This window comes from Lissotriton vulgaris, chromosome 7 (assembly GCF_964263255.1).
Source record: "Lissotriton vulgaris chromosome 7, aLisVul1.2, whole genome shotgun sequence".
Lineage (NCBI taxonomy): Eukaryota > Metazoa > Chordata > Amphibia > Caudata > Salamandridae > Lissotriton > Lissotriton vulgaris.
In genome coordinates this window covers 1265017195-1265042776 of record NC_141695.1, presented here as the reverse complement: position 1 = coordinate 1265042776, position 25582 = coordinate 1265017195, and the positions used below count along the sequence as shown (strand labels likewise).

Sequence of the window (25582 nt, the reverse complement as noted above, 5' to 3'; positions counted from 1 at the left end):
GGAGGTGCAAGGCAGTATACCCCCATCACCTGCTGCAAGATCATAGCTGTATGTGCAATGTTACACAACCTTGCGGTGAAGAAGGGCACTGAGGTGGAGTTGTCTGACTACGAGGACCATGACGACGACGAAGCTGTGCCACTAACACAGCCAGCTGGGGTGTCTACGCCAAGTGATGGCAGATACAGACGTGAGGAGATTACAGAAAACTATTTCTGAGTGAGTACAGATGCACAGACAGGTAAATGGTTGTGGTGAAAAGAAAATTTTAATACTGTTGCAACACAGTTACTGCACTGATGTGCAACAAAAAAAAAGTGTAATAGCTAAGAAAACAAAAGTCTAAGGTCCAGGTTGCCTCACCCGCCCTTGCAAGCCTACTTCTTTGAGCGCTTGGCAGCCCCACTGGGGTGTCCCTCACCCCCTTCAGAATGTCCAGCGGCTTCTGCGGAGCGCCTGGTGCTCCTGCGTGGCTCTGACGCAGCGCTGGCCGGGCTGCTGCGGCTGCTGCTGTCCCCAGCATCCCCCAGGTCCAGGGCAGGATTTGCGGCAGTGTTAGAGATGATCATGGCCTCCATCGCTGTAGTGATGCGGGCCATTCCCCTTGTTATCTCGGCGGTATTTTGGGTGAGACTTGACTCCATGTTGGCACCGCGCTGACAGAGTTGTGCCGTTGCAGCAGCAAGGCGGCTTATGGAGCGGTTTTGCACGCGGGCATCCCGCCTGCGCGACAGCTCATGCTCCTCTAGTCTGCCGCATAACTGGGTAATGGCAGTGGTTAGCCTGCCTAAACCTGCTGCTACCTCCTTGTTGGTATCCACAAAGGCCTGAAAACCTTTCACCATTTCCCCCATCTGCAGGTTGTGCTGCAGGAGCTGGCGTTGGCAGGCCATGATGGACTTCGCCTGCTGCCTTTGGATTTTCACCATATTCCCTTCAAGGCCCAGGAAGACACTGCCCTCCGGTGCTGGCGCTGCAGTGCTGGGAATGGCACGGCGCCGGGTACTGCTGCTGCCGGCCTGCTGAGTGGGCTGGGGTGCCACTGGTGGGGGTGTGGTGCTGGCCGGGGCCTGAGCCCCTGCTCCCAGGACAGGGTTTACTGGAGCCACAGCCATAATCGTGGCAGGAGCTGGTGTAGGTGGATGGAGGTCCCTTGTCGGGGAGTTCTCTGGGGAGAACAGCAAGGGGGGTGTGCTCGGCATTTGTGGGGAGTGAAGTAAATCATAGTCAATTGCCAGGTCTCCCTCAATACCCAGCCCTATGGTGTTTTCCTCCTCCTCCTCGGCAGCCTGACTCGTGCTCGGCCCTGCGACTGCACTGGTAGTTGGTGCTGCTGCCTCTGTTGTCTGTGGTTCTCCGCCTGATGGTGCCCCTAGGTACAAAGAAGCATTTGTAAATTGAGTGCCGATGTATTACAGTCAGTACAGTTAAAGCATTCCACATGTCCTTGCATCTCCTTAGAATGTGTTCCACTGTTTCCTATCTTGTGATTCTGCACTGCCATATTTTGCTAACTTCTGCTGACTACATATACCATGATGCTTGTTTCTTGTATGTTGGTTACAGTACTGTGCTGGGGTTTGGCTGTGCATTGTGTCTAATGGGGAGGTGTCTGGTAGGGTGTGTCATGATGCGCATGCTTCTTACCTGTAGCTGTAGCTCTGGCTGAGCTGTCCAAGTCAAGTCAAGTCAGATAATTTATATAGCGCACTACATACCCAGAGGGTCTCAAGGCGCTTAGAAAGGGGAGGAGGGTTACTTGTCAAATATCCACGTTTTAAGTTGTTTTCTGAATGCTAGGTGGTTCTGGGTAAGGCGAAGGTAAGCGGGGAGTGAGTTCCATGTTTTAGCAGCTAGGTATGAGTAGGATCTGCCTCCCACGGTGGTCTTGTTGATGCGAGGTACAGTAGCGAGGGCTTGGCTGGAAGAACGTAGTTGGCGGGAGGGGGTGTAGAAGGACAGTCGTGAGTTAAGGCATTCTGGTCCGATGTCGTAGAGTGATTTGTGTGCGTGGGTTAGCAGTCGGAAAGTGATTCTCTTATTGACGGGTAGCCAGTGGAGGTCTTTCAGGTGACCGGAGATGTGTTCGTTGCGCGGTATGTCTAATATGATCCTGGCTGAGGCGTTTTGGATTCGTTGGAGTTTCTTCTGGAGTTTAGCGGTAGTACCTGCGTAGAGGGTGTTTCCGTAGTCCAGTCGGCTCGTGACCAGAGCATGGGTGACTGTTTTCCTTGTTTCGGTGGGGATCCAGCAAAAAGTTTTTTTGAGCATGCGGAGAATGTTGAAGCAGGATGAGGATACGGCGCTGACTTGTCTGTACATTGAGAGTGAAGAATCCAGGATGACGCCTAGGTTCCGTGCGTGGTCTGTCGGGATGGGTGCTTTTCCAAGGGCTTCCGGCCACCAAGAGTCGTCCCATGCAGAGGGGGATGTGCCTAAGATGAGGACTTCTGTTTTGTCTGAGTTCAGTTTCAGACGGCTTTGTTTCATCCATTCGGCAACTTCTTTCATTCCTTCGTGTAGGTTAGTTTTGGCTGTGCTGGGGTCATTGGTGAGGGAAAGGATTAGTTGAGTGTCGTCTGCGTAGGAGATGATGTTGAGGTTGTATTGGCGTGCGATGGCCGCGAGGGGGCTCATGTATACGTTGAAGAGGGTGGGGCTGAGTGGGTCCCAATACCAGTCATGCTCTCCCTCTCAATGGTGCTGGAGACCAGTTCCTCCAGCTCTGTGAGGGGTGGCGCCGGGTTCCTTCCTCCACCTGTAACTCCAGCTTGCCTCTGGATCTCAGCCATCTTACGTTTGGTCAGGCTGCGGATATCATAGAAGCGCTTCTTCAGCTCATCAAGGGACCTGGGGGTGACACCTACAGCATTGACCTTTTGGGCGATTTCACTCCAGAGCCTCCTCTTGGTGCTGTCCGGCACATTGAGGGACAGCTTCCCGAATAGCTGCCTGTGCACCCTCACCACCTCCTCAACCAACACCTGCAGCTCGATGCTGCTGAACTTTGGCTTCCTCTTCTGGCTGGACTTCTGGCTCTCACTAGGGTTTGCCATCTTGATCTGAACAGTTCTCTACCTCCTACTCCCACTGCTGCTAACTGTGAGTGTTCAGCTCAGGCTGGCTCTCCAGAAAGTTCTTAATTAGCTGCACCTGCCAGGGTTGCCACTCCCTGTTTGGGTGGGGGAGGGGGGATCCACCTCATTGGCTGAATCGGCTTTTACCGAATCGGCTTTTACCGAATCGGATTTTACCGATTCGGATTTTAACGAATCGGTAAAATCCGATTCGGATTTTACCGATTCGGTTTCTTCAATGCATTCCTATGGGCTTTTTGCCCATGGGTGTGTTTTCATACCTCCGATTCGGAAATAGCCGATTCGGATTTTACCGACTCGGCTATTTCCGAATCGGTGGTAGCCGATTCGGCTATTTCCGATTCGGTGGTAGCCGATTCGGTACTTTCCGATTCGGTCCGTGCCGAATCGGTACGTAGCGATTCACATTACCGATGCCGACCGATTCGGTATTATTTCGCTGTTTGTTTGCTACATCTCGTTTTCCGATTTCAGAATACCGATTCGGCCCGCCTCGGTATTTTGAATTCGGAAAATCCCTTTTACCTACATCGGGCCCCTAGAGTATAGTAGTGCAGGGTAGAATAGAGTGGCAGAGAATGCAGTGACGTAGACTGCAATGGGGTATAGTGGCGTAAAGTGCAGTGGTGAAACTTAGTTGGCATAGGTACAGTGGAGTAGGGTGCATTGGTTTTGAGTAAAGTGGTGTAAAGTGAATTGGCGTAGAGTGCAGTGGTTTAGAGTAGAGTGGCGTAGAGTGCAGAGGCGTAGAGTGGCGCAGCGAAGAGCGCAGTGGTGTAGAGTCTAGTGGCGCAGAGTAGAGGAGTGCCGTGGCATAGAGTTATTTCAGAGTAGAGTGGAGTGGAGTGGTGCATAGGTAGCGTATAGTGGTGCAGGGTCGAATGCAGTGGCATAGAGTAGAGTGGCGCAGAGTTCATTGCAGTGGCATAGAGTGGAGTGGCATAACGGGCCTTGGTGTACAGTAGATTGCTTCAGAGTAGAGTGAAGTGTAATAGAGTGGAGTGGGGCAGGGTAGAGAGGAGTGGTATAGAGTAGTGGCTTAGAATGCAGTGTTGCAGAGCGGAGGGGCGTAGACTGGTGTGGTGTAGAGTGCTATGCACCACTGCACTCTTTGCCAGTGCAGAGTGGGGTAGAGTGCATAGGCATAGAGTAGTGTAACAAATTAGAACAACATTTAAAGACCTGTTTTTTTTGTTTATTGTTTCACATTTGTTTATCTGTATTTTGCATAGTTACAGTACATTTTCATTCAGGTGTGTCACATCAACTTACCTAATTCTTGCCTCCGCACTGCGGACATACGAATTCCACTTCTCACAAGCTCCCGTTCTCAGAGCCTCCCCTGAATTTAACCCCTTCCCTGCTTATGACGGAACAATGCCGCCATGAGCCATGGGCAGCGTGTGCTCATGATGGCGTGGTTCCGTCATGCTGCGGCCGCTCCGCCCACGCAGCACTGATTTCCCACCTGGGCGGAGTCATGACGGAACCACGCCGTCATGAGCACAGCTCGCCCGTGACTCATGATGGCCTGGTTCCGTCACGAGCATGACGGCGCCACGCTCATCTGGAAACTAGATCGTCCTTAAAACAGAGACTTAACTTGGTTTGCACTAGTCTAAATGCTTTAGCCACATCTTTCAGAGATTGTTACCTGGGGGGTGCAAAGTAAGCAGTGGCGGTTGGCATCTATGGGGTTGGTGAGGCGGGCAAATGGGTGGTGGGTACAAAATAAGATAAAAGCCACCTACCTGCGACACATCAGTCTCCTCTCTGCATGTTTACCTCCTGCAGTCCGGTGTTTAGCGCGGGTCCCAGCGAAGTGCATTAACCAATCCTGGCGCTGCTCTTATGCTGTATGAGAGCAGTGCTAGGATTGGAGGGAGCGGCAGCTCTCGGCGCTCCTGAGGGCACTGGATGCCTGCACTTGCTCTAAACCAGCTGTCTTAAGACAGCTGGGTTAGAAGTTTCAAAGTGCGCATGTCTGGCTGGTCGCCGCAAGACGGCCGGCCAAAGGGACATTGCCCGGCAGCCAACCCTCCTCCCTGCTGCAGTAAGCCCTGCCCCGTCCTGACTTACAACGCGGGGCGGACAAATGAAAAATAAAATGGTAATACATTAACTTTATTAGCATTTTATTTTTCATCTCTGGGGCTTAAGGGCGTTTTGATTAGCAGGGCGACGCTTCTCCGCTTTCAGGGAGGAGCTGCCCCTGATAGGTGTTCAGTTCAACAATGATAACATTAACACCCACATCAGCAAAGTGTGAACCCCTAAAGAAGACACAGTTTATTAAAAAGTAGAAGCCTGAAGCAATCTAAAAGGACATTCAAAAGACAAATGTCTTATAAGTAGGGGCGTAACTTCGGCGGGGGTGGGGGGTGGGGGGGTGTCACAACCCTGAATAAATGCATTATTTTCTTTGTAGTTGCATCCGGAGATCCTGTGTGGAGTCTGCTGTCTGCGTTGGGTTTTACAAACTGTTTTAACTTGTTTTTTGTGTGGAAAAATTAACTTAAAAAATATATAGTGACTGATTTACAAATAAAACAGTGAAACTGCACCCCTAGAACCACTCCTGTGAATGGGTGCAGATGAACTACTTTTCGGAATTGACAAACATAGGCAGTAGCAGACATGGACAGAGATCTTAGGTTTCCAGGTGTTCTACTGGCAATGCTATGTGACATTTTGGACGCTTGGTCGTTATGGATTTTACTATTTCCAAAGCACAGATTGTACAAATAGTACACTTTCTCAGAATATTTTTTTTCTGCTTCTCAGGGAAAATATTTCTCGGCTTGGAGAAACACCTTGCCCTACATCCCCAAAAATATGGGGCTGTTCCGTTTAAACCCTGGAAAGGTATTTATTTCAGCACTTTGCTGAAGCAAATGTCAGAATATTTCCAAGTTCAGAAAGGGTCAGACAGGAGGGACAGACATTTGGGTAATCCTTCCCACTGCCAACTCCTTACATAGAGTTTACTGCTAAATAATAAATGAATGTGTGATGCACAATTATGCAGTAGTAATTGCTAGGTGTCCTTTGGCATGCATTTTGGGCAATAAAATTGGCTTTGTGAATTTGGCCCAAAATATCACCATATTATGAGATGGAGGAAGGCATTGGCTCGGTGGTGTGTGAAATGAGCCAGCAGGTCAAAATAACACAACAAATCTCCTGGTATTTAGTGCAGAGCTAGACTGTGAGCTGAAAATACCCTGGAAAATTTTATAATCTGTGTTCCTTCTTGCGCTGACAAGACGCAAGACAGCCTGACCCTCTCCAGGAATGTTTGATTATCCCACCAACGAAATCTGAAACAAATTTGGAGCTTAGCAATTCATTTGACAACACAATTTCCAAAAACATGTCTTGGATAAAAAGTGACTGATTGCAAGACCAGTCGTAAAGCTGTACCCCCAGTTGTGTGACATCTCGTGTGTGCTGTACCCCTTCATCATCTTACCTCCCCACCCTGCCGCCCACCACTTTTTTAGTTGGGAAATTTGAGATTTGCACCAACCCGAATCAAACTCACTAATCTACATCCCTGGTTATAAGCCTACAACTACCTCAACTCCCTTCCCTGAGGACACATTTAAGAAGGTGGGTAACCTGGTTTACCATGAGGTTATCCCCAAAGCACTCTGACTTTGCACCCATATTGGAGTATAGTCAAAACTTCAAGGAAATTGAGCATAAAGAGGAAAGCAAAACAAGAGGCCACATTGCTGGCACTCTCTAATTAACTATGCACAAGAAAGTTCTTAAGATAATGAGTCCTTTTTTGCTTGCCTCACTTAAGCTTTGTTATGGCAGGCTTCGTTTATGGCTATGGTTATGCCTGGAAGTCTTCTGGTCAACAATCTTGGCTGTCTCTGCAGGTTCTCTGGTACAGCTGATGACTCCTTGCCTGTGTGTGTCTGCAGGGGAGGGCCGCTTCTTACCAGGGACAAAGAATGTGTGGGGTCGATCTCTAACCCCCAAAAAAGTACAGGCCTAATCAGTGCTTATTTTGAGCTGGTGGTTGCCGGTGGGGGCCACCAGCACTCATTTTTGGGGAACAGCACGTATTTTTCTTCATCAGACGTTGACCCAGAGCAAGAAAGCGAAAAACACACAAAGGCAAAGTCATGTTAAAGACTGAAAAGACATCACATAGGGCCAGATGTATCAAAGGGTTTTGCCCATTCTGCGTCAATGGGGAAATGTGTTGATACATATGGCCCATAGTGAGAGAGCAGGGACTGGCAAGAGTGTAATAAGCAGGCTGGAAGTATCTGGTAGTGGATTGAGGACTGAGACGGATTCAAGACTACGCCGCGTTGATATTTGCCACACTGATATTTATTACCACTGCCACAGGCTTCTGAGCACAGCTTTGGTCACCGACACTCATTCTTTCACAAATTAAGCACTGGGCCTAACCATCAGTTATTTTCAATTTCAAGCGCAATAAACTTGAGATTTAATACAGGGTGCACCGTGTAGCAATTTGCTGAGTTTGAATCAAATAAAGAAAAGGGCCCAGATAACCCTGTTCAGGTACTTGCATTGGGGGATTGAGCCAGGATATTGGATCTTCTCCCTTCCTGTAATTTCTGTGTGAAGTTTGAACCACTGGTTTAGTCCAACGCTATGACTGGTGTCATCATTAGCTTCCAAGCCAGATTTCCCCCGGCTGCAAAGAGAGCTGATGCAGTACAAAAGGACAACAGGTTTCAAAGAGCCTCTTGGGGTGGAGTCTGTCACCCTGGCACCTAAGTGACAAGCAATAAAAAGTGACTTAGTATTTGCAATTTCTCTCCCTGGAGGGTTGGTTGATATTTAGGTTAGGTTGTGTATTATTTGTACAGCACAGCATCTACCAATTACTTGGCCTCTTGGTGCTTTGTGCAGACATCATCCTTCTGTTGTGATTCATCCAAGACAGGCTATCCAATGGGGGGGTTATATTCCTGAACTACGATGGTGTGAGTGATACCCACATAGGTGAATCTTGAGACCTCCCAGACTAACCAGCATGAATGCTGAGTGTGTAATGGTTGGTTTCTGTGTGGTGGTTTACAGAGGAAGGCTGGGTCTTGAGGCACTCTGTTACAGCCATGGCAGTGCTGTCTCATAGGGGCAGTGAATCTTGTCCCCTTCTAGATGACCTTGAATCAGAGTCTTCTGCGGTGCAGTGTTTGTGGAACTTCTGTTTCTCCTCTGGGATGTATTACTCCCAATCTATGGTCTAATACTGACATTCCATCTTGGGTTTTTGTTCACATGTCTCCTTGTAGTTGGAACAGGCCTTGATCCGGGGTACAACTTCCCTGTGTTATTGTGTCTGATGTTTCCCAACCCAATGTTGCTCTGTTGTGAGATAGATTCTTCTGTCCTGCCGTCACCTCTGCCCATGTTTCACTGTCCTTGTGTTCCCTGTCCCACCAGACATGTCCCTCACGATTTCTTTCTCCAACGGAGTTGCCTCTGGCGTTCTTTTTCGCAAAGGCCTCCTATTCCCTGGTTCCCCGTGAGAAACCAGACAGACGGGTAGACGGATGGACGCTTAATCCAACAGGTACGTGCCTATCTGAGATAGCTCTGTAGGACGAGGCATGCTCTGCTGTTTATAACCAATGTGGGATATCTGGTCTCTGCAACAGGTGAGAAGCAGCTCTACTGTTGAAAACCGATGAGTGGAAAGCACTGAAGTCTTTGAGGTAGTAGACAGAAGATCAGGGGACTGGACTGCTGATGGGGAGGGCTAGCTCAGCTCTTTTCGGCAAGTGAAGGATGACTGCGGCAAGTTAGGAGTAGTTCGCTATCTGTAGCGGGGGAGATTATATTTGTGTCGAATGGGGAATCAGATGTTTCTCCTGTTAGCAGAAGGTGGACACGTGGTTTTTTGCACCTATGTCTGGTTGAGTGACATTCTGCTCCTTGCCAGTGCATGGGTGTTCTCAGACCTCTGTCAGGAGGGACAGACTGGCTAGCAGCTCCCTTGTACCAGCTACTAGCAGGAACAGGTAGGTGGGCTTGCTCTTTCTCGCTAATCGATTCATGGAACTCAGAGTTCCAAGGCAGTGCAAAGTAGGGTAGGGCTATTGTCTCTTTTCCCCTAAGAGTTGGAGTTTGTGGAAGAGGTGGGCTTCCAGGGCTTGAGACACCGCCCATCATGGGTTTGCTGACAAACAGGCACTGGCACGCTCCAAGTCAAGGGCAGCCCAGCCTAGGCTGCCTGAACTCTAGCCCTGCTCCTGGATTGTAGGTGTGCCTGCTCTAGTCAGCTGGCAAGTGTATAGGCCCGAAGAGTTCCCCCATGCATTAGATTAGAATGTGTTTGGGATGCAATAGGATAAGTAGGGTGCAGACCTTTGTCTGGTGCCTTCCAAGGTTTCTGAGAAAAGAGACACCAATTGCAGCTAGCTACCGTTCTCCAGTGCTTGGGCTATAACCACACCCAGGAATACATGGGCCCATGAAGAAGATGCAAAGCTGTGAGGTGCAGAATCAACTTCCCAGAGTTACCAGGGGGAAAGAGATGCTTTTATAGAGGGGGGTGCTGGGCCAGATTGCTCTGGGCAGGGCTATCTGAATTTGAATGTAGGCTTGTGTCCTTGTTGTTATAATTTGATGTCAATGACACACAAGTTGGTGTATCCAGGTGGGTCTTACATAATATCTCATAGTCTCACAAATAGCCTTGCAAACCCTCATCATGTGTGTGGCAGGGCATTTGTATGGTGAAAATACATGGTACATACAAGCCAGGCCTGACTGTACATTAACTTTACTGCATGTAATATTAGAGAGCATGTGTGATAGGCTGAGGACCTACAAAGCAGGCTGATGTTTGAGGGGCAATGCTGACAAATGTGTGCTCAACCACCATGTTGTCTGCTTAGAAGCTCCATGTTTTGAGACACTGTTCAAACTGCCTGGACAGACAAATGAGATTTGTTTCACTTCTCTGGCGCACGCGTTGTAACTGCGGCTACGTGGGAAGATAACCTTGTCGAGATCCATATTGAGAAGGAATGGAGGAAAAGTGGCATTAGCTTCCACACACATCCACATGCTTCTGCAAAGAGGCATTGCTTGCACATGTTTGAAGCAGCAGCCGAGCACGAGTGACCCTCCTGGCTCGCATTAAAGGTATGTAAGGTACCAATGGGGGGTTGGGTTAGACACGTGGACTGATCGCTTGAGGGGAGATGCTGACCGACTGGGTTACGACTGCTGACCCAATGACAGCATAGAGTATGTGGAGAACTAAACATGATTCACATAATATAAGGTTAGTAAACGAACACAGTCATATAAGTTGGATGATTGGCAATATTTTTGACACTTGGGTGTGGAATAGACTAATAGGTTACGGGTGTGTGACAAAGTACGATTGGGGCCTATCAAACATCTGCCCTAGTTTATTATCTACTGAATTGTGTATAATGATTATTATCATTTTGATACCTATATTTTGTAGACGAATATGGCATGATAAATAAGAATGTAACTCATCAAATGCTGATGATTGTGTATGCATACTGATTTGAGGAGCACACTGGCTGGAATCTAGGTCACCTGCAGATAAGAGATTCTCTGACCGATTACTGACTTCTAAGGCTCCATGACCTGCCAGTTATATTTTTCTCTGAAAAAGGGCACGCTTCCTTTTGTGGCAAAGTGGAGAAGTGTGGCTCACCGGTTAGAGGAGGCAGTCCCTGATGCAGTGGTCAGACCCGGGACCAGGGTTCAATCCCCGACGCGGCAGGGCCTTGAGCTCAAAATGTCCACGGACTCGATAATTCTCGCCTCGGTGCCTACTTGAATCGTGGGTTCACACTCTGCAACTCTGGGCAATAGCTTGCTTAATCTCCACTACGGCCCCACCGCTATGGGATGCCTGGTCTTCACCTTGGGGATGCCCAGTAGGGGTAATCTTGCAGGGAAAGGCCAGGACGGGTTCCCAAAGCAAGCGCCTTGAGACCTTACGGTGAAAGCCGCTATACAAGAACGTACGATTTACCAGATGTGACTCCAGTAGTACTGGGGTGAACACCACACTCAGGCAGTCAGACTATATGGTTGAAAATCCCTTGGGCAGTTTCCACACAACAGCCTGCTGATGTGTACATTTTAGTAGACCTGATATATTTTCTGGTACAGGAAACCCACGTCACGCGACGTTTCGGCCTTTCCAGAGACTGCAGCAAAACCTGTTACAGAAACTGCCTCTCTGCGCTTGAGTTGTGCAGGCCCGGCCAACTAGTCCGACAGCTAGTCTTATACAGTCACTCACAGAGCATCTGTCATTTGGGAAAGGTTGACCATTTCCCAGCAGGCCAAGGGTAGCAAAAGTGACTTCATGCCCCATGGTCTACCGCATTCTGTGTAACACTCAGATTTCTTCATTTTCACACACACACACACTTGCTCCTACAATCTAACACAGTCTCAGTCTCACGTGGTTTCACATGCACCTCACAGCACAGTCACAATCCCATAGACTCACACACTCAGTCTCGCAATCGCCCTCTCAGTCTCACGTACACTTATAGATTAACACTCGTAGGGGAAGATTTACTAAGATTTTGCAGCGGGTTTGTGTCACAAAAGTGACGCAAATCGGCTCAAAATCTTTTTTCCCTATTTACTTTCCAGCATGAAACTTGTTGAGCGCTAGAAAAAACTGAAAAGTAATGCGAAGCAGCACATAGCGCTGCTTCTCATTACTTTTCGCCGTGGAGTGGTACCAAGGGAGGAGCATGGGCATTCCCATGCAACCACCCAAGGTTTTTCGTGCTAAGCCCAATTTACTAAATAAAGTAGATTAGATGTAGCGTGAGAAAACTGCGCCCTTTTCAAGTAGGCGCACGGAAGGAGAAATGCTTTAATTTCTCCTTCCTTTTCCGACTTTGCATGCGTGCTGCCTGTACCAAACATTTGCTAGACTAATGCACACACACTAGTGCTATGGGGCTAAGCTGTGCGCTTGGCAGCTGTAACCAGCACCAGCGCATGGGAAAAGGGAGGAGAGAGCCATATCTCTGAAGATATGGCGCTCTCTTGCTCTCCCTCTGTCGTGCAAAGCAGCGCATCCTCGCCTGGGCTGCCAGCATGAATTTTTTGTAAATCTTCCCCATACAGTCTCAGTGTCTCACACTCATGCAGCCTCAGTTATGTTCACACTGTATCACACACTCCCACACTATTACACACGGCCTCACCACACGTCTAAATGTCCAGGTTTGCAGGCCATGCATGCTTTTGTGTTGCCGTGTGGCTGCTTGACCGCTGCACGTCTCCTGTTTGATGGACTCAATGTTATTTGTCAATAAGATTTGATAAGACTGTGGTGACCTCACCGAGTCCAGTGACCTCATCAGTGATGTCAACGAGGCCTTGAGAAGTTGTGTTAGTCTCTGTCAGCAGTATGCGTTAGCTCCCAGGGGCTCTGAACAGCACGCAGAGCCCCCAGCAGTGGTGCTGGAACAAGTGTCAAAGTGGGGGTGCTTCTATCAATGTTACAACACTACATTCATAAGGATTGTGAAAAATCCAAGCATCACACAAATAACAAGTATAGCATGTGTTCACACCCATTGCACAGGAGAGGGGTATGGGTATGGTACATAGCTGGTGGTGCATTTTGGCGCATACTGCCACTAATATATTACTAAAGCATGATGTGGTAGCTCACTGTCATTTACAGATAGCATATTTTTTTTTTAAATTCACACTGACATGCAGATTTACTGATGAAACTACAGGGCGCACAAACAATGCAGGGAAATCGGGTTCAGCAAATATTTATCATTGGCACATCACCAAGTAAAGTGTCTTGATTTGTTTTTATCTTATTAAAATCTTACTTTGGATTACACTTCAGAATTACAAACAAAAGAGCTTAATTTGTGCTTTCCTAACTGCTGTTATATTTTTAAATAGTTGTACAGTTAATTTACAGGTATTTAAATGTAGTGTGTTAGGAAAAACTGACACCCTAAAACCTTTCCTTTCACACGCCCCTTTACATGAGCCCCAGTTGTGTTACAGACAGGCACATTCATTTTTGTTGGGCACTGGGAGATTAAGTGATTTGCCCAGAATCACAGGATGTTGAGCGGCCCTGCCGAGACTCAAACCCGGTTTCCCAGCTTCAAGGTCGACCACTCTTGCCATAAGGCCACATACTAGATTGTCAAATAGTTCACTTTACAAAATCCTCTAACTAAGCAGTCAGAGAAAGAGAAGTAAACCAGAATATCCCCATTAAAAAACATAGGCAGCAATTAATCAGAAGATATAGACTACCATTTGACCTTTGCCTTTGAAGGAATAGCAAATTGACAAGATAAAAACAAAATTTAAAGGAATCTTCATTGCTCATTTACCTTCTGAACTCCAGCCGGCGGCGGCTCCTCCTCTAAGGCGGAGGAGTGTCGCCCCACTGCTTTATTTCTTTGTTTGTGAGTTTTATATAAAGCAGTGCAAAGGAAAAAATGAAATGATAATAACGAAACGTTGTTATCATTTTATTTTTAGTATTGCAGTAGCCTCCAGGTTAGGGCAGGGCAGGGCTCCCCACGTCACAGGGAGGAGGCGTGGCTGCTACTGCACCTAAAGTGCGCATGACTGTTTGGCCACCCGTCTCGTGCAGGGTCGGGGGTGCAAGTGTGAAGCACTGCGCTTTTGTTACTGGCGGCTGATATTGCAGCACTGCTGCAAAACCGGCCCCCACCACTGCAAAACCAGCCCTCACCCTTCCAGCCTCCTGAGAAATTGCCCAATGCCCGCTACGGCTTGTCTTGCCCTGCCTGATCTGAAGTGGAGTGGAGTGGTGTGGCTCACTGGTTAGAGGTGGCAGACCCGTAAGCAGAGGACGGCCCGGGACCAGGGTTTGATTCCCGACGCGGCAGGGTCGTTGACCAGGGTCAGCGGGCTCGCTAATTCTCGCCTCGGTGCCTACTCCAGTCAGGGACCACACTCGGCAACTCTGGGCATTAGCTTGCCTCATCTTCTCAACGGCCCCCCCAGACAGCCGGGGATGCTTGGTCGCACCTTAGAGATACCCATTAGGGACCATCTCTCAGGGTGAGCCAGGACGGGTTCCCCAGCGGTCGAAGCGCGGAGATACTCCTCCGGGAGTCGATCTTAGCGCTATATAAACCCGCAATTAAATTAAATCAATTAAACCGTAACCGGCCAAGACCTGCAGCTGGCCCTCTGGGCTTACAGGTGCACACTGTGCACATTGACAGACATATATAGCAGGACATGAGTTTCATTCTCTGTACTGAAATGTAATATCGTAATTTTTATATGGTGCTTTATCACATGTTTACTGCTTCATTGCACTGTAACCAACAACTGTTACCGTTATAATAACGTGTTTTTATATAGTTCTTCTAATCACTCATCTCCACCTTTTGTGAGAGCGTTGTGGAGTGTAATTATAAGGAATCCAAGAAATTTCGCTGGATGGTGGCATCTATCCAAGAAGCCAGTCGGAGTACATTAAAATAAACCATAACTCTCATTATTAGACCATTTGGTGCTCAGAACTTTGGAGTCTAAACAATAAGTGCCTCGGAGGAGCCTTTGTCTCCAGCAGTGGTTCCCAAACTTTTTAGAATCATGACCCACTTTTTAGAATTAAAAATGTTTGCAACCTACCTAGCTTAAATTGACATGAGGAAAGCACCGTGTGGTAGCGCATTGTCATTCACAAACAGCACGTTTTCCATTGAAGCGCCCATCAACACCGTTGTGAAAACTTGAAGTTTGGAGCACAAATGTCTCAAAAGTTGTAAAGCGCAAAATCCTTTATAACAAAATCCAAGATTATCAAAGCCTGGGGAACACATACCTAAGGGCTTCTTTCAGAACCACTAAATTACTCCTCAAAAAGACTTGGACAGGGTTAGATTGTTAGTTCTGTTGAAGATTCCTTTAATTCAGTTCAAAATGGCTGCAGCTTCAGGCTTTCCCAGCCTTTATTGGGGAAGTGGAAGGCGATGGCAGTTTCAGAACCTTGGACAGCATCCAGACTGTCCTAATGCTGATATTAATTATCTGACCACTGAAATTTTGCGATTCTGCCGCATGTTCCACGTAATTGTTGAACTACTCCACTAGCCTCATTATCCTTCATCTGCTGCATAACTGGCAGATTTCGACAAAAAATGACTGTAGCTCAAATGTTATGGAAAGAAACAAGCATTGACAAAGCCAATAGGTCTCGCCTTTGGAATCTTTTGGCTTTCCTAGTGGGTTTTAGCGATGCTGCACAGCATCCCTGATGCTGAGCCGTATGGATAAAGACACATTTTAAAAACCGATGATGCGCCTGGCTGGGTCATTTTGTAGGTGCACGTATCACTCATATGCGCACCTGCAGGATATTGCAGGCGCTTTTTTCATCAATCTGAGTTGGATCGGTAAATAAAAAGAAAGAAAAAAGCAGGTGGCTGGAAAACAACATTAGGGCATGTGAGAATGTAAGCAACATACAGGGCTCGAGTCGGGGTACCACGCAGGTGGACGGCGTCCCCCCACTTATTTTACCGAGGGGACGCCGTCCCACCCTGCAAAACAGCTGGACTTCACTCTTTGGCCTCTCTGGCACGAGGAGCTCGGCACCTTTCGTGACGTCACTTCCTGTCGTGACATCACTTCCGGTGGCAGCGTCCCTCCATTTTTTTTACGACTTGTGCCCTAGCAACATGGGTGGGGCAGACGCCACATGAAGGATGGAGGGCACAGGTGGGCGGAAGCAACTGACAAATGGGGGAAGGAACATGGAGGGCACAGGTGGGTGGAAGTAAATAGCACGGAGAGAGAGAGCAACATAGAGCACAGCAGGGAGAGAAGCAAATGGGCGAGAGAGAGGGCAATGTGAACCTGATGGTAAAAGCATACAGACAGGAAAGCAATGCTGTGTGGGTGAAGCACATGAGGGCAAGCGCATCACAGAGTGAGTGGGGTAGAAGCACACAGGCGAGAGAGAGCAACGCGGAGCGCTGTGGAGGGAGGAAGGAAAGTACACGAGGGAGACAGCTGGAAAACACATGCACTGTCATGGAGTGCTTAACCAAAAAGAAAAAAAGTAGTGCCTGAAAAGCAGTGGAAGAACATAAGCAATGAGGCCATGCTGTGGTGGAGGGACTAACACCAGAGGAGGAAGAAAAGTCCACACAAGCTAACGAATAAGAAGTAAGGAAATGAGAGTGACAATAAAGCTAATTAATGCTAAGCAATGGGCAGCTGACGATACGTGTTTTCGCAGACAGACAGCTTGTGCCGCCTGGTAGGCGAGACCTTAAAAGGGCCATAAGTACACGGCGCCACCAGAGGCAGGCCCCACGCAGAGGTAACTGGCCACCGTTCAGCACTTGTATGATGTATGGGGGTGTTAAACTGGAGCCAATGAGGAGAAACGTTTACCCAGCCAGTAATTAGGGCGTGTTAAAAAGGTAAAATAATACTGCCAATTAATGAGTTGCTTTATGTCACATAACTTGGCTTTTCTTGTTGCTTAATGTAGTCAATCCTGCTATGCAACTGGGTCGTCCAATACCACGTAATTCTACTGCCCGGGTTGTAAATCTTTGATGAAAATGTTTCCCATAGTAGCAGGGGCCCCAACCTTACAAACTAGTCGTTTCTGCCTCCTCCCCCTCCTCCCAATTTTTTGCTGCTGTAACTCCGCCGCTGAGGGAGTAACAGAAAGTGAGGAGAAATATGTTATTTCTTAATATTACCCTATTTGATCCTATTCATAGTTAAAGGATCTTTATGTGGGACCAGTTCCACAGTTTAGGAGCTAGCTTAGGCGCTATGGTGCAAAAGAACATCTTTCTCACAGGCGCATGTTTAGCGCTGAAAGCTAAGGGATCTTTATGCGGGACCTGGTCCATAGTTTAGGAGCTAGTTTAGGCGCTATGGTGCAAAAGAACATCTTTCTCACAGGCGCATGTTTAGCGCTGAAAGCTAAGGGATCTTTATGCGGGACCTGGTCCATAGTTTAGGAGCTAGTTTAGGCGCTATGGTGCAAAAGAACATCTTTCTCACAGGCGCATGTTTAGCGCTGAAAGCTAAGGGATCTTTATGCGGGACCTGGTCCATAGTTTAGGAGCTAGTTTAGGCGCTATGGTGCAAAAGAACATCTTTCTCACAGGCGCATGTTTAGCGCTGAAAGCTAAGGGATCTTTATGCGGGACCTGGTCCATAGTTTAGGAGCTAGTTTAGGCGCTATGGTGCAAAAGAACATCTTTCTCACAGGCGCATGTTTAGAGCTGAAAGCTAAGGGATCTTTATGCGGGACCCGTTTCATAGTTTAGGAGCTAGTTTGGGCGCTATGGAGCAGAAGAAACTCTTGCTCACAGGGCATGTTTAGCACTGAAAGTTGATGGTGCGGCGCAGTTCTGACCCTGAGCGCCCTTTCGAGTCCATGACTGGTCCAGCCCCGCCCTTGAGCGCCCTCTGCTGTTCAGAGCAGAGAATCAGGGGCAGCTCTGCCAATGCACCTCCTCCCCGGCGCTGCACTCCCTGTTCTTCCATTGGCGGGGAAGCCCCCACCTCGTTCACCTCCTTGAAATACATGCACACCTGCGCCTCTCCTGATGCACCTCTCTCTTCCTCGGCTTCACCCCTCTTATTCCAGTACCGAAAGCCGCCAAGGGTAGCTCCCTCGGTGTACCTCAGTCACTCGGAAAGGCATGGATGACAGCTACAGAAAAGCAACCCAGGACAGAAAGGTTTTCTGTGAAAACGAGAGGGGTGGGGGTGGATGGAGAGGAGGGAGGGCGGATGGAGAGGAGGGAGGGCGGGGGTTGGGGGGAGGGGTTAGAGGGAGCCGCTTTGCCCCGTCTCAGTCTGCACCGAGCAGCCACCAAAGAAGGGCAAAGAGGATACAGCGGGCGGCACAAGGAGGGGCAGCAGCTGGACTGGAGGGGAGCGCGGACGGACGACAGGGAGAGAGAAGGGACGGAAGAGGGAGCGAGAGCTGAAGAGGGGTCAAGAGTTGTCCCACAGGTGGAGCCCGTATATGCTTCTCGTATAGCGCCCGAAGCAGATCTTCGCAGCGTTCAGAACAGATCTTCATAGCGTTTAATAACACCGAGCGAAGAACACCAGGATAGCGCCCAGAAGCCTCCATTCTCCATTTCCGCAAGGGACAGATAATCATAGGTCCCAGAACCTCTAGTCTGTATTTACGTCGGGTACACATTTTTGTAGCGCTCAGATTCCTCATTATTACCGCGAGGACTAGATAATCATAGGTACTAGAACCTCAAGTTCTGTGTTTACGCCCGGAGCTCATTTTTGTAGCGCTCAGAAGCCACAAGTCTAGCCTGACACCGCCACTCACTGCGTCCTGTACCTCTAGGAAGTGAGTTTATGGCCACCTCGGATTTCAAAAGTGCTCACGCCGGACTTTAGAGAGATGGCCACCAGAATGTCCTGAAGGAGGGGGCGCCCACCAACCCTGGCACCAACAGAATGGGGTTCTTCAGGGCTCAGATCCCGTGCCCCCTCGGCGGTCAGTGGACGTGGTCCCTCGGAGTGCAATTCACACTGACGGCATGGATTGTACTGCTGGGCGTCTTACTGTCTGGTAAGCGCATCTCTCTCCACTGGCAGCGGCCAGATTTCATTGCCTTCCGCTGGGCTGCTTATGTGATGCCCTCCTTTGGGGTGTATTATTGAGTTTGGAGGCAGTGCTTAATTTGTGCCGGTGGTTGCAGCAGGTGATAGGTACTGTTATTCACTTTTGGGCACCAGGACTTATTTTTCATGATCAGACTTTGACCCAGAGCAAGAGAGAGGGAAAAGGCAGCAAAAGATGCGATAACAGTGAGAAAGCAGGGATGAAAAAGAACCTAAAGAGCGAGACAATGATACCGAAGTGTAGGGTGGTGGAAGAAAGAGGCATAGTTGGATACAAGACGAAGCAGCCGTATTATTGGGCAATCTTGGCATTTGTCAGCGCTAGCAGCATGCTCCAAAGAAAAAAACGTTTTCTTTGCAAATTAAGTCTCTGATTTAGTATTTGGCGGCCGGCCTGTCCTCCGCCAGGGCAACAGAGTAAATGACTCCGTCGCCCTGACAGATACTGCGGCCCGCCAATTTTGAAATGGCCCAGCGGATATTTCCAGCATTGACAGGAACCGCCAGATTTAAATTGGGAGTGCGGATCATTATATTAGCGAGAAGTGAACTCCGTTGCTACAGAGTTCCCTCTCGGCCAACATAAAAATCGGGCCCTAAATTTGGCTGAGATGTAGCACGTGCATTTTGTGTTAGACTTTTGTCTTGTGTTAGGTCTGGTTGGACTGTGTTGTGTTAGGCTACGTGTTATATTGGATTGAGGTTAAGTGTTGTTGCTTGTGTTGAGTAAGAATGGGCACTGTCGAACTGTATTGAGCTGAAAAGAGCCCTCTTGGGTTGAGGATAACTTGCCTTGTGTAGAATTGTACTTGCGTATCTGGATTAAGGTCTGATGTAGGTTGGATTTAATTTGGTTGCTTTGTGTTGTGGAATTACAAATGTTTTTTATTTAGTTGTGCTCTTGTGGGTTTAGTAGTAGTTAGTTGCAGTAGTCTGTCTTAAATTGGAATGCAGTGGTTTGGATTGTGTTGTGTTGAGATTGAGTGGTTGTGTTGACTGAGATTGGGAAGTGTGCTTCATTGGATTGAGGAATCTCTGTTTGAGCATAAACTGTGTTGGGCTGGGCTGTATTATCTGCAGTGGATTTGTGAGGTTTGGATCGACTGCATTTTGGGTTAGGGTGTATTTAGTTGTGCTGTGGCATGCATGCCAGGTTAGCAAATGTTGCATTGTGGTGGAGTATATCCTATTTCAATGAAGTGTGTCCTATTTGATCGATGTGGATTAAGTTGAGATGGCAGGTTTTAGAGACCGTTAAACTGGCATGTGTTGTGTTAAATTTAGATTGGTTTGATTGGGGTATCGGCCAGGCATGGGTCATGTTGGGTGGGGCAGTGGATGAGTTTCGACGTGCTGTGTTCGGTGAAGTTAGATTGGTTTGTTTAAATATGCTTATCTTTTTGTGGCGAGGTGTGTGAATTGCATTTGTATTCTACATGTTTAATTTTCAATGCCTGAGGTAGTATTTCGAACAAGTACACTGGACACATGGAGCGTCTGGAAATATAAAAGGATGCGGGAGGGGCGCATAGTGAGGTGATGCATTAGTCACATAGCAGCCGAGCAGTGAGCAACATGCACTTAATCAGAGTGAGTCCAGTCATCGGGGGCTTTGGTTGTCTTTCTGTTTATTGGACGGAGTAGTGCTCTCATGGTGGCGTGGTAGGGCCCCTTTAAAGGTGCAATAGGAGTGACGTTTCTCTCACTTAAGTAAGGGCGTTCGAGTTTTGGGTCGCCAGCAGTAAAATGAGGCAAATCGCTAGTTGGTGTAAATGGAGGTGGTGTTACTGAGGTGGTCTTGCGGTATGGGGGCCTGGTCAGAGACCTACAACGAGAGGGTCCGTCAAGGTCGGAATAGGAGTCCTCCATGGTGGCTGAACGGAAGCTAGGTGTGGAATTAGGACTCTTTTGGGGGCATAGGGAGTGATGGCGAGGTAGTCTGAGGACATTTCACGCGCTCTGGTTTTCTGGGCACTCGAACGTTAATCGGAGTCTTGGCCGAATTGAAAAGGGGAATGGACCAGGGTTGTCTCGGCGTCGGCTCAATGTCATGTGATTTTGGGCAGATCACTTAATCTCCCTTTGCCTAGAAAATAAATGCGACCTTGTGTGATGTAACTTGTCCTCATGTAAAGCGCTGCAATACCCGAAGGTCCAGTTGGCGCTATAGAAAACTGAAGAAAAAAAATAGGAGGGGGTGTTTGGAAGAGGCTGAGTTGTTCATAACGGGGCAGTGCCTCGGTTCCCGAGATGAATGGCAGCGCTTCATTTCACGCTTGAAACGACCCCCCCCCCCCCCCCATTATCCAAGGTGGGAGCAGACGGAGAGGGAGGGGCGAATTGAACCGGGAGGGTCTTTGGAGCGGAGGAGGGCGGCCGGCGCAGGTGTGCGCGAGGCAGCGCGTGGCCCTTCAGAGGTGGGCGTCGCGCGCGCAGGGGGTTCTCGAAGGGTCTAGAGCGCGGGCCGCGCGCCCTCTGCCGAGAGGCGCCGTGAGGGGAGGAGGGTAGAGGGCCACGGAGAGAGCCCTGGGATATATATCTCTGTGCGGTTCTCAGTCTCAGTTCACACTTTTATTTATTTTTTTGCGCTAGCTTAGTACTGTTTTCTTTCAATTAAGAACTATGTATAACTTATTCACATAGTTCTTTGTATACTATATCTTGCCTTCTACTTATGACTTGTAAAGCGCTCTGAAACTAGCAAGAGTCTTGTTCGCGCTATATAAAACCTTCAAAATAAATACAAAACGCCCGTAAGCCCCAACCAAGCTAGGCGTGGAAGGCACGTGCGCACTGACTGGGTGTGGGCAGCTGAGAGGAAGTGGAGGGTGAGAATGGAGGGCAGATGGGGACACTTGTGTAACAGGCCCCTGTGGAGCGTGAGGGGGGGGGGGGCACAAGCTCCAGGGCCCCCCTCAGCACAGTACTCTGGCCAGGGAGCTCCCAATTGATTCTGGAAGGAGTCCCTCCACATACCTTGGGGGTGAGGGGGATCAAGAACATTACGCCAGTGAATGGTGATAGTGGTTGCTGGAAGAGAAGTGCGAGCAGGGTGTGGGGGTGGGGGGGGGGGGGGTCCGTTTCAGTGGAGTGCTCCTTACCTAAGGACTCTGGCATCTTATGCAGGACCCGCCACCGAGCTTCATGGGCTGGCGAACTCTAGTTCATACTTAAGCAATACATAGTTGGTTATGAGCCTTTCCATCTGCAGCTGTGCAGAAACAACGCTCATAAATAACAAGGTTAAGGAATACCATGAAAGAGGGCCATGGGCCAAAGGGTGGCACGTGCAGTGAAGGATACAGAGAGAGAGAGCACATTAAGGGGCATATCAGCAAGGGCCGGCGATAATTATCGCTCAGCGCAAGGATAATTATCGCCAGCTAATGCTGAATTTTATCACTGAGATAGCGTGCTATCAGCAACGCTTATCTCAACAACGATAAAATTCCAGGCGCAAGCTGCCAAATGTGCGATTATCGCTGGAAATCCAGGGATGATCGCACAACGTTTGGCGATAGCTTGATGATAGGGCAGAGCAGACTCCGCCATGATATCCACCTTCCATTGGATATCATGGCTAAGTCAGACTGAAAGCAGGCGTAAGGAAAGTAGCGATAACCGGGTTAGCGCTACTTTTCTTATAACTGTGCATGTTAGCGTGCAGCTTGATAATTGGAGAAATGTCGGTTATCGACATTTCTCCAGTTATTTTGGGAAGGAACGCCTACTTTGCATCTCATTAGAGATGCAAAGCTGGGCGTTAAAGTAAATGGTGTTGAGGCATGGAAACACGCTTTAGCGTGTCTATGCTGATAGTGGGATAAAATTATCACCGCTTTTCGTCCGAAAGAAATAGGGAGATAGGGGGTGAAAGAATAGAGGAAGGAGGGAAAGGAGACAGGAAAGATGGAAACATGTAAGGAAAGAACAGAAAAGGTGAAATCTCGGATATAAAGATGATAGAATGAATAGTAGGTGGAAGGGTGAATGATGGTAGCGTGAAAGGTACAACAGGTGAAAGGGTGAATGATTGGAAGGACGGAAGTAGAAACCGATGGATGATGGGTGTATGGGGAAAGGTATGGTTGGATGGGGATTGGTGGGAGAATGGAAAGAAGGGAGCATGGACAGATGATTGAAAGAATAGATAGTAGGGTGAATTGATGGATGAATGAAGGAAGGGTGAAATGGTGAAAGGAAGTCTTCTAAGGTGGATTGGTCTTGCTTGCTTTATTTGCTTGAGATACATAAGAAACGATGATACTTCCAAAGGCTGTTGAGAAGAAGGTGTCTGGGTGGTAACTTCAAGGGTTGGAAGGGGAAGCAGATTTTAATTTTCAGAATGGAGTAAGCAGCGGTTTTGATGCATATACAGCAGTTTTGATGCCTAGACCCTATAAGTCAGAAAGTAGAGACACACTGAACAGGTGACATGTGGAAGTGCGACTAAGGAGAGCAATTAGATTACGATTTGAGGGCTAAGGGTCAGTGGGATGACATATGGGGCTGACCCAGTGAAGATTGGCGTATGGAAAGAAAATGTAAAATTCTGGGACAAGCTTAGGCTGCAGTTGGACTTAAGGGGTTAGAGATATTTGTTGTCGTATGTACATTGCGCTGTGTTTTTTTTAAATGTATGCTGTATTGGGTTTTGTTATGTTGTTCTGATTAGTCGCATGGTTTGGGGCCTTGCTGTGCCCAGTGGCTATATATTGTCCTCGGGAGCGGTGTGGTTTGCGTTTAGCTGTGTTTGTTTTTTATGCTTTACTTTGCTGAGTTGAGTCATAGATCCACATTTTCAAAAGTTGGGCACTTGTGAGACACAATGCAACATAGTGCTGCACATGCAAGTTTTTAAGATGGTAAGTAAATTGACGCTACCTTTCGAATTGCATTATGCAAGCACTCGTGCAAATCTTTAGAAAATGTGGGGCATGGTGCGCTGTGCATGTTAGTGAGTTAGTTTGATCTGTGGCTTTGCTGAGTTGTTTTGAGTTAAGGTTGAAGTCTCATATAACGGATGTATTAGGGTTAGAGTGGTGTGCTGGTTTTGACAATGGTTTTTGTGTTATGTTGGCTGCCCGTGGTTGTTTTAATTTTAGCAAACTGTGTTATGTCAGGATGCATTCTGTTTAGTTGTATCTTGCAGTGTTAAATTATATTGAACTGTGTTGTGGGTTGCTTAAATGTGTTGAGTTGCAGTGGGTTTGTTTGTGCTGTGTTGTATTAAGGTAGGTGGTATTGTGTTGGGTTGTTGTAAGTGTCCTTATGAACATCCATGGGTTCAATTACAGTAGGTTGTGCTTGGTTTAAGATATATTGAGCCAGATTGAGGTGTCCTGACATGTTTTTGTTGAGCTGTGATAGTTTAAGTTGTTATGTGCTGTTTAGGAGTGGGTTGGTTTGTTGTGCTTAGTTGCATTATGTTGGTTGTGTTGTATTAGGATCTGTGTGCATAGGTCTTGTTACACCTTGCTTTGTTGATCTAAATTGTGATGAAACATGCTGTTCTGCGCTGTTTTTTTCCTCAGACTTTGTTGAGTTTCGATCAAATATATCATGCTGATTGCATTTGGGTGGTGTTTGATTGTTTTTAATTGTTATTTATACAGATGCAGCATGACCCTTAGATACAAAAAATAGCCCTTTACATGAACGCAAAGCAAATCAAATGTACAAATAATACAAAACCATCCAGTCCTTCCAATAACCCCTCCCAAAGTTCCACAAAGTATTAAAATCAATGCAAAATTCATGTCTACTCCTCTCACTTTTTCCAGACTTTAGCTATTTTTTGTATAGACCCTGTACGTCTTCCATATAGTATTTCATATATATGCAATCTATTAATCTTATTAATCCCCTGGAATATAGAGGGACTGTATCAGATTTCCAGTTTTCTAATATTAATGATCTGGCCACCAACATGGAGAGAAATATTAGCTGACGCTGACTAATGGATGTATCTAATGAGGGATCCAGTATCCCAAACAATGCTTCATATGCGTCTGAAGAAATATTAAGCTTAAGGTTTGCACTAATTTCTGCGAATTTAACTCGCCAGAACCCCATAACATGACTGCATGCCCAGATGGGGTGCCCCTTGATCTTTTTAAGTGAAACCCTAACTTGTGGGCACCACTACTAATGAATATTTTTAAAGCAGCCATTATTGGTCCACTGCCTGGGTCATTGAAAGAGGCGATTGTAGTTCCTGTTTTTAAAAATGGTGATAGAAGTGATCCCATGTGTTACAGAACCATATGATTGATTGATGCAACAGCAAAGGTATTGGGCAGGGTCCATCTTGCATGTTTAGAAGAGTGGGCACCTATTAAATTGGTATTGTCGAACACACAATATGGTTTTAGAAGGGGTCTGGGCACGACTGAACAATGTCTCAATTTGTCCCTAATTGTCAGTTAGCATGTGAGGTCCATAAAGAGCTCTATGCATTTGGCCTTCAGGGACTTAACTAGTGCTTTTGATACTGTCAGTTGGGACAAATTATGGGTCATGATGGAAGACATGGGCGTCGAAAAAGCACTAGTAACCCATCTTCGTAGGCTCCATACGAATACTTCAGTTACCATAAGGTACTGTAGTAAAGGGAAAAAACACACCCAATAATCTCCACGGAGGGGGTTCGCCTAGTTTTAGCCCAGTTTTTATTTTTAATTTATGCAAATGGGCTGGAGCCCTTTTTATTTAAAAGGAAGCTTGATTTCCCCAGCATTGGTAATACATTTGTCCCCCTGATTTCATACGCAGATGATACAGTTTTATTGGCTAAGACACCTATGAGTTTGCAG

General features: G+C 47.6%; 1 protein-coding gene across 1 annotated transcript in view; it reads left to right on the top strand.

Annotated features, from left to right (window-relative positions):
• Positions 1-18009: 18009 nt before the first annotated feature.
• The window catches only part of GFRA3 (GDNF family receptor alpha 3), a 138858-nt gene continuing 131285 nt past the window's right edge, over positions 18010-25582 (top strand). Inside the window, exon 1 of the mRNA XM_086928915.1 lies at positions 18010-18714. Coding sequence (XP_086785041.1) covers positions 18600-18714 — 115 coding nt within the window. The 5' untranslated portion in view covers positions 18010-18599. The remainder of the gene's footprint in view (positions 18715-25582) is intronic.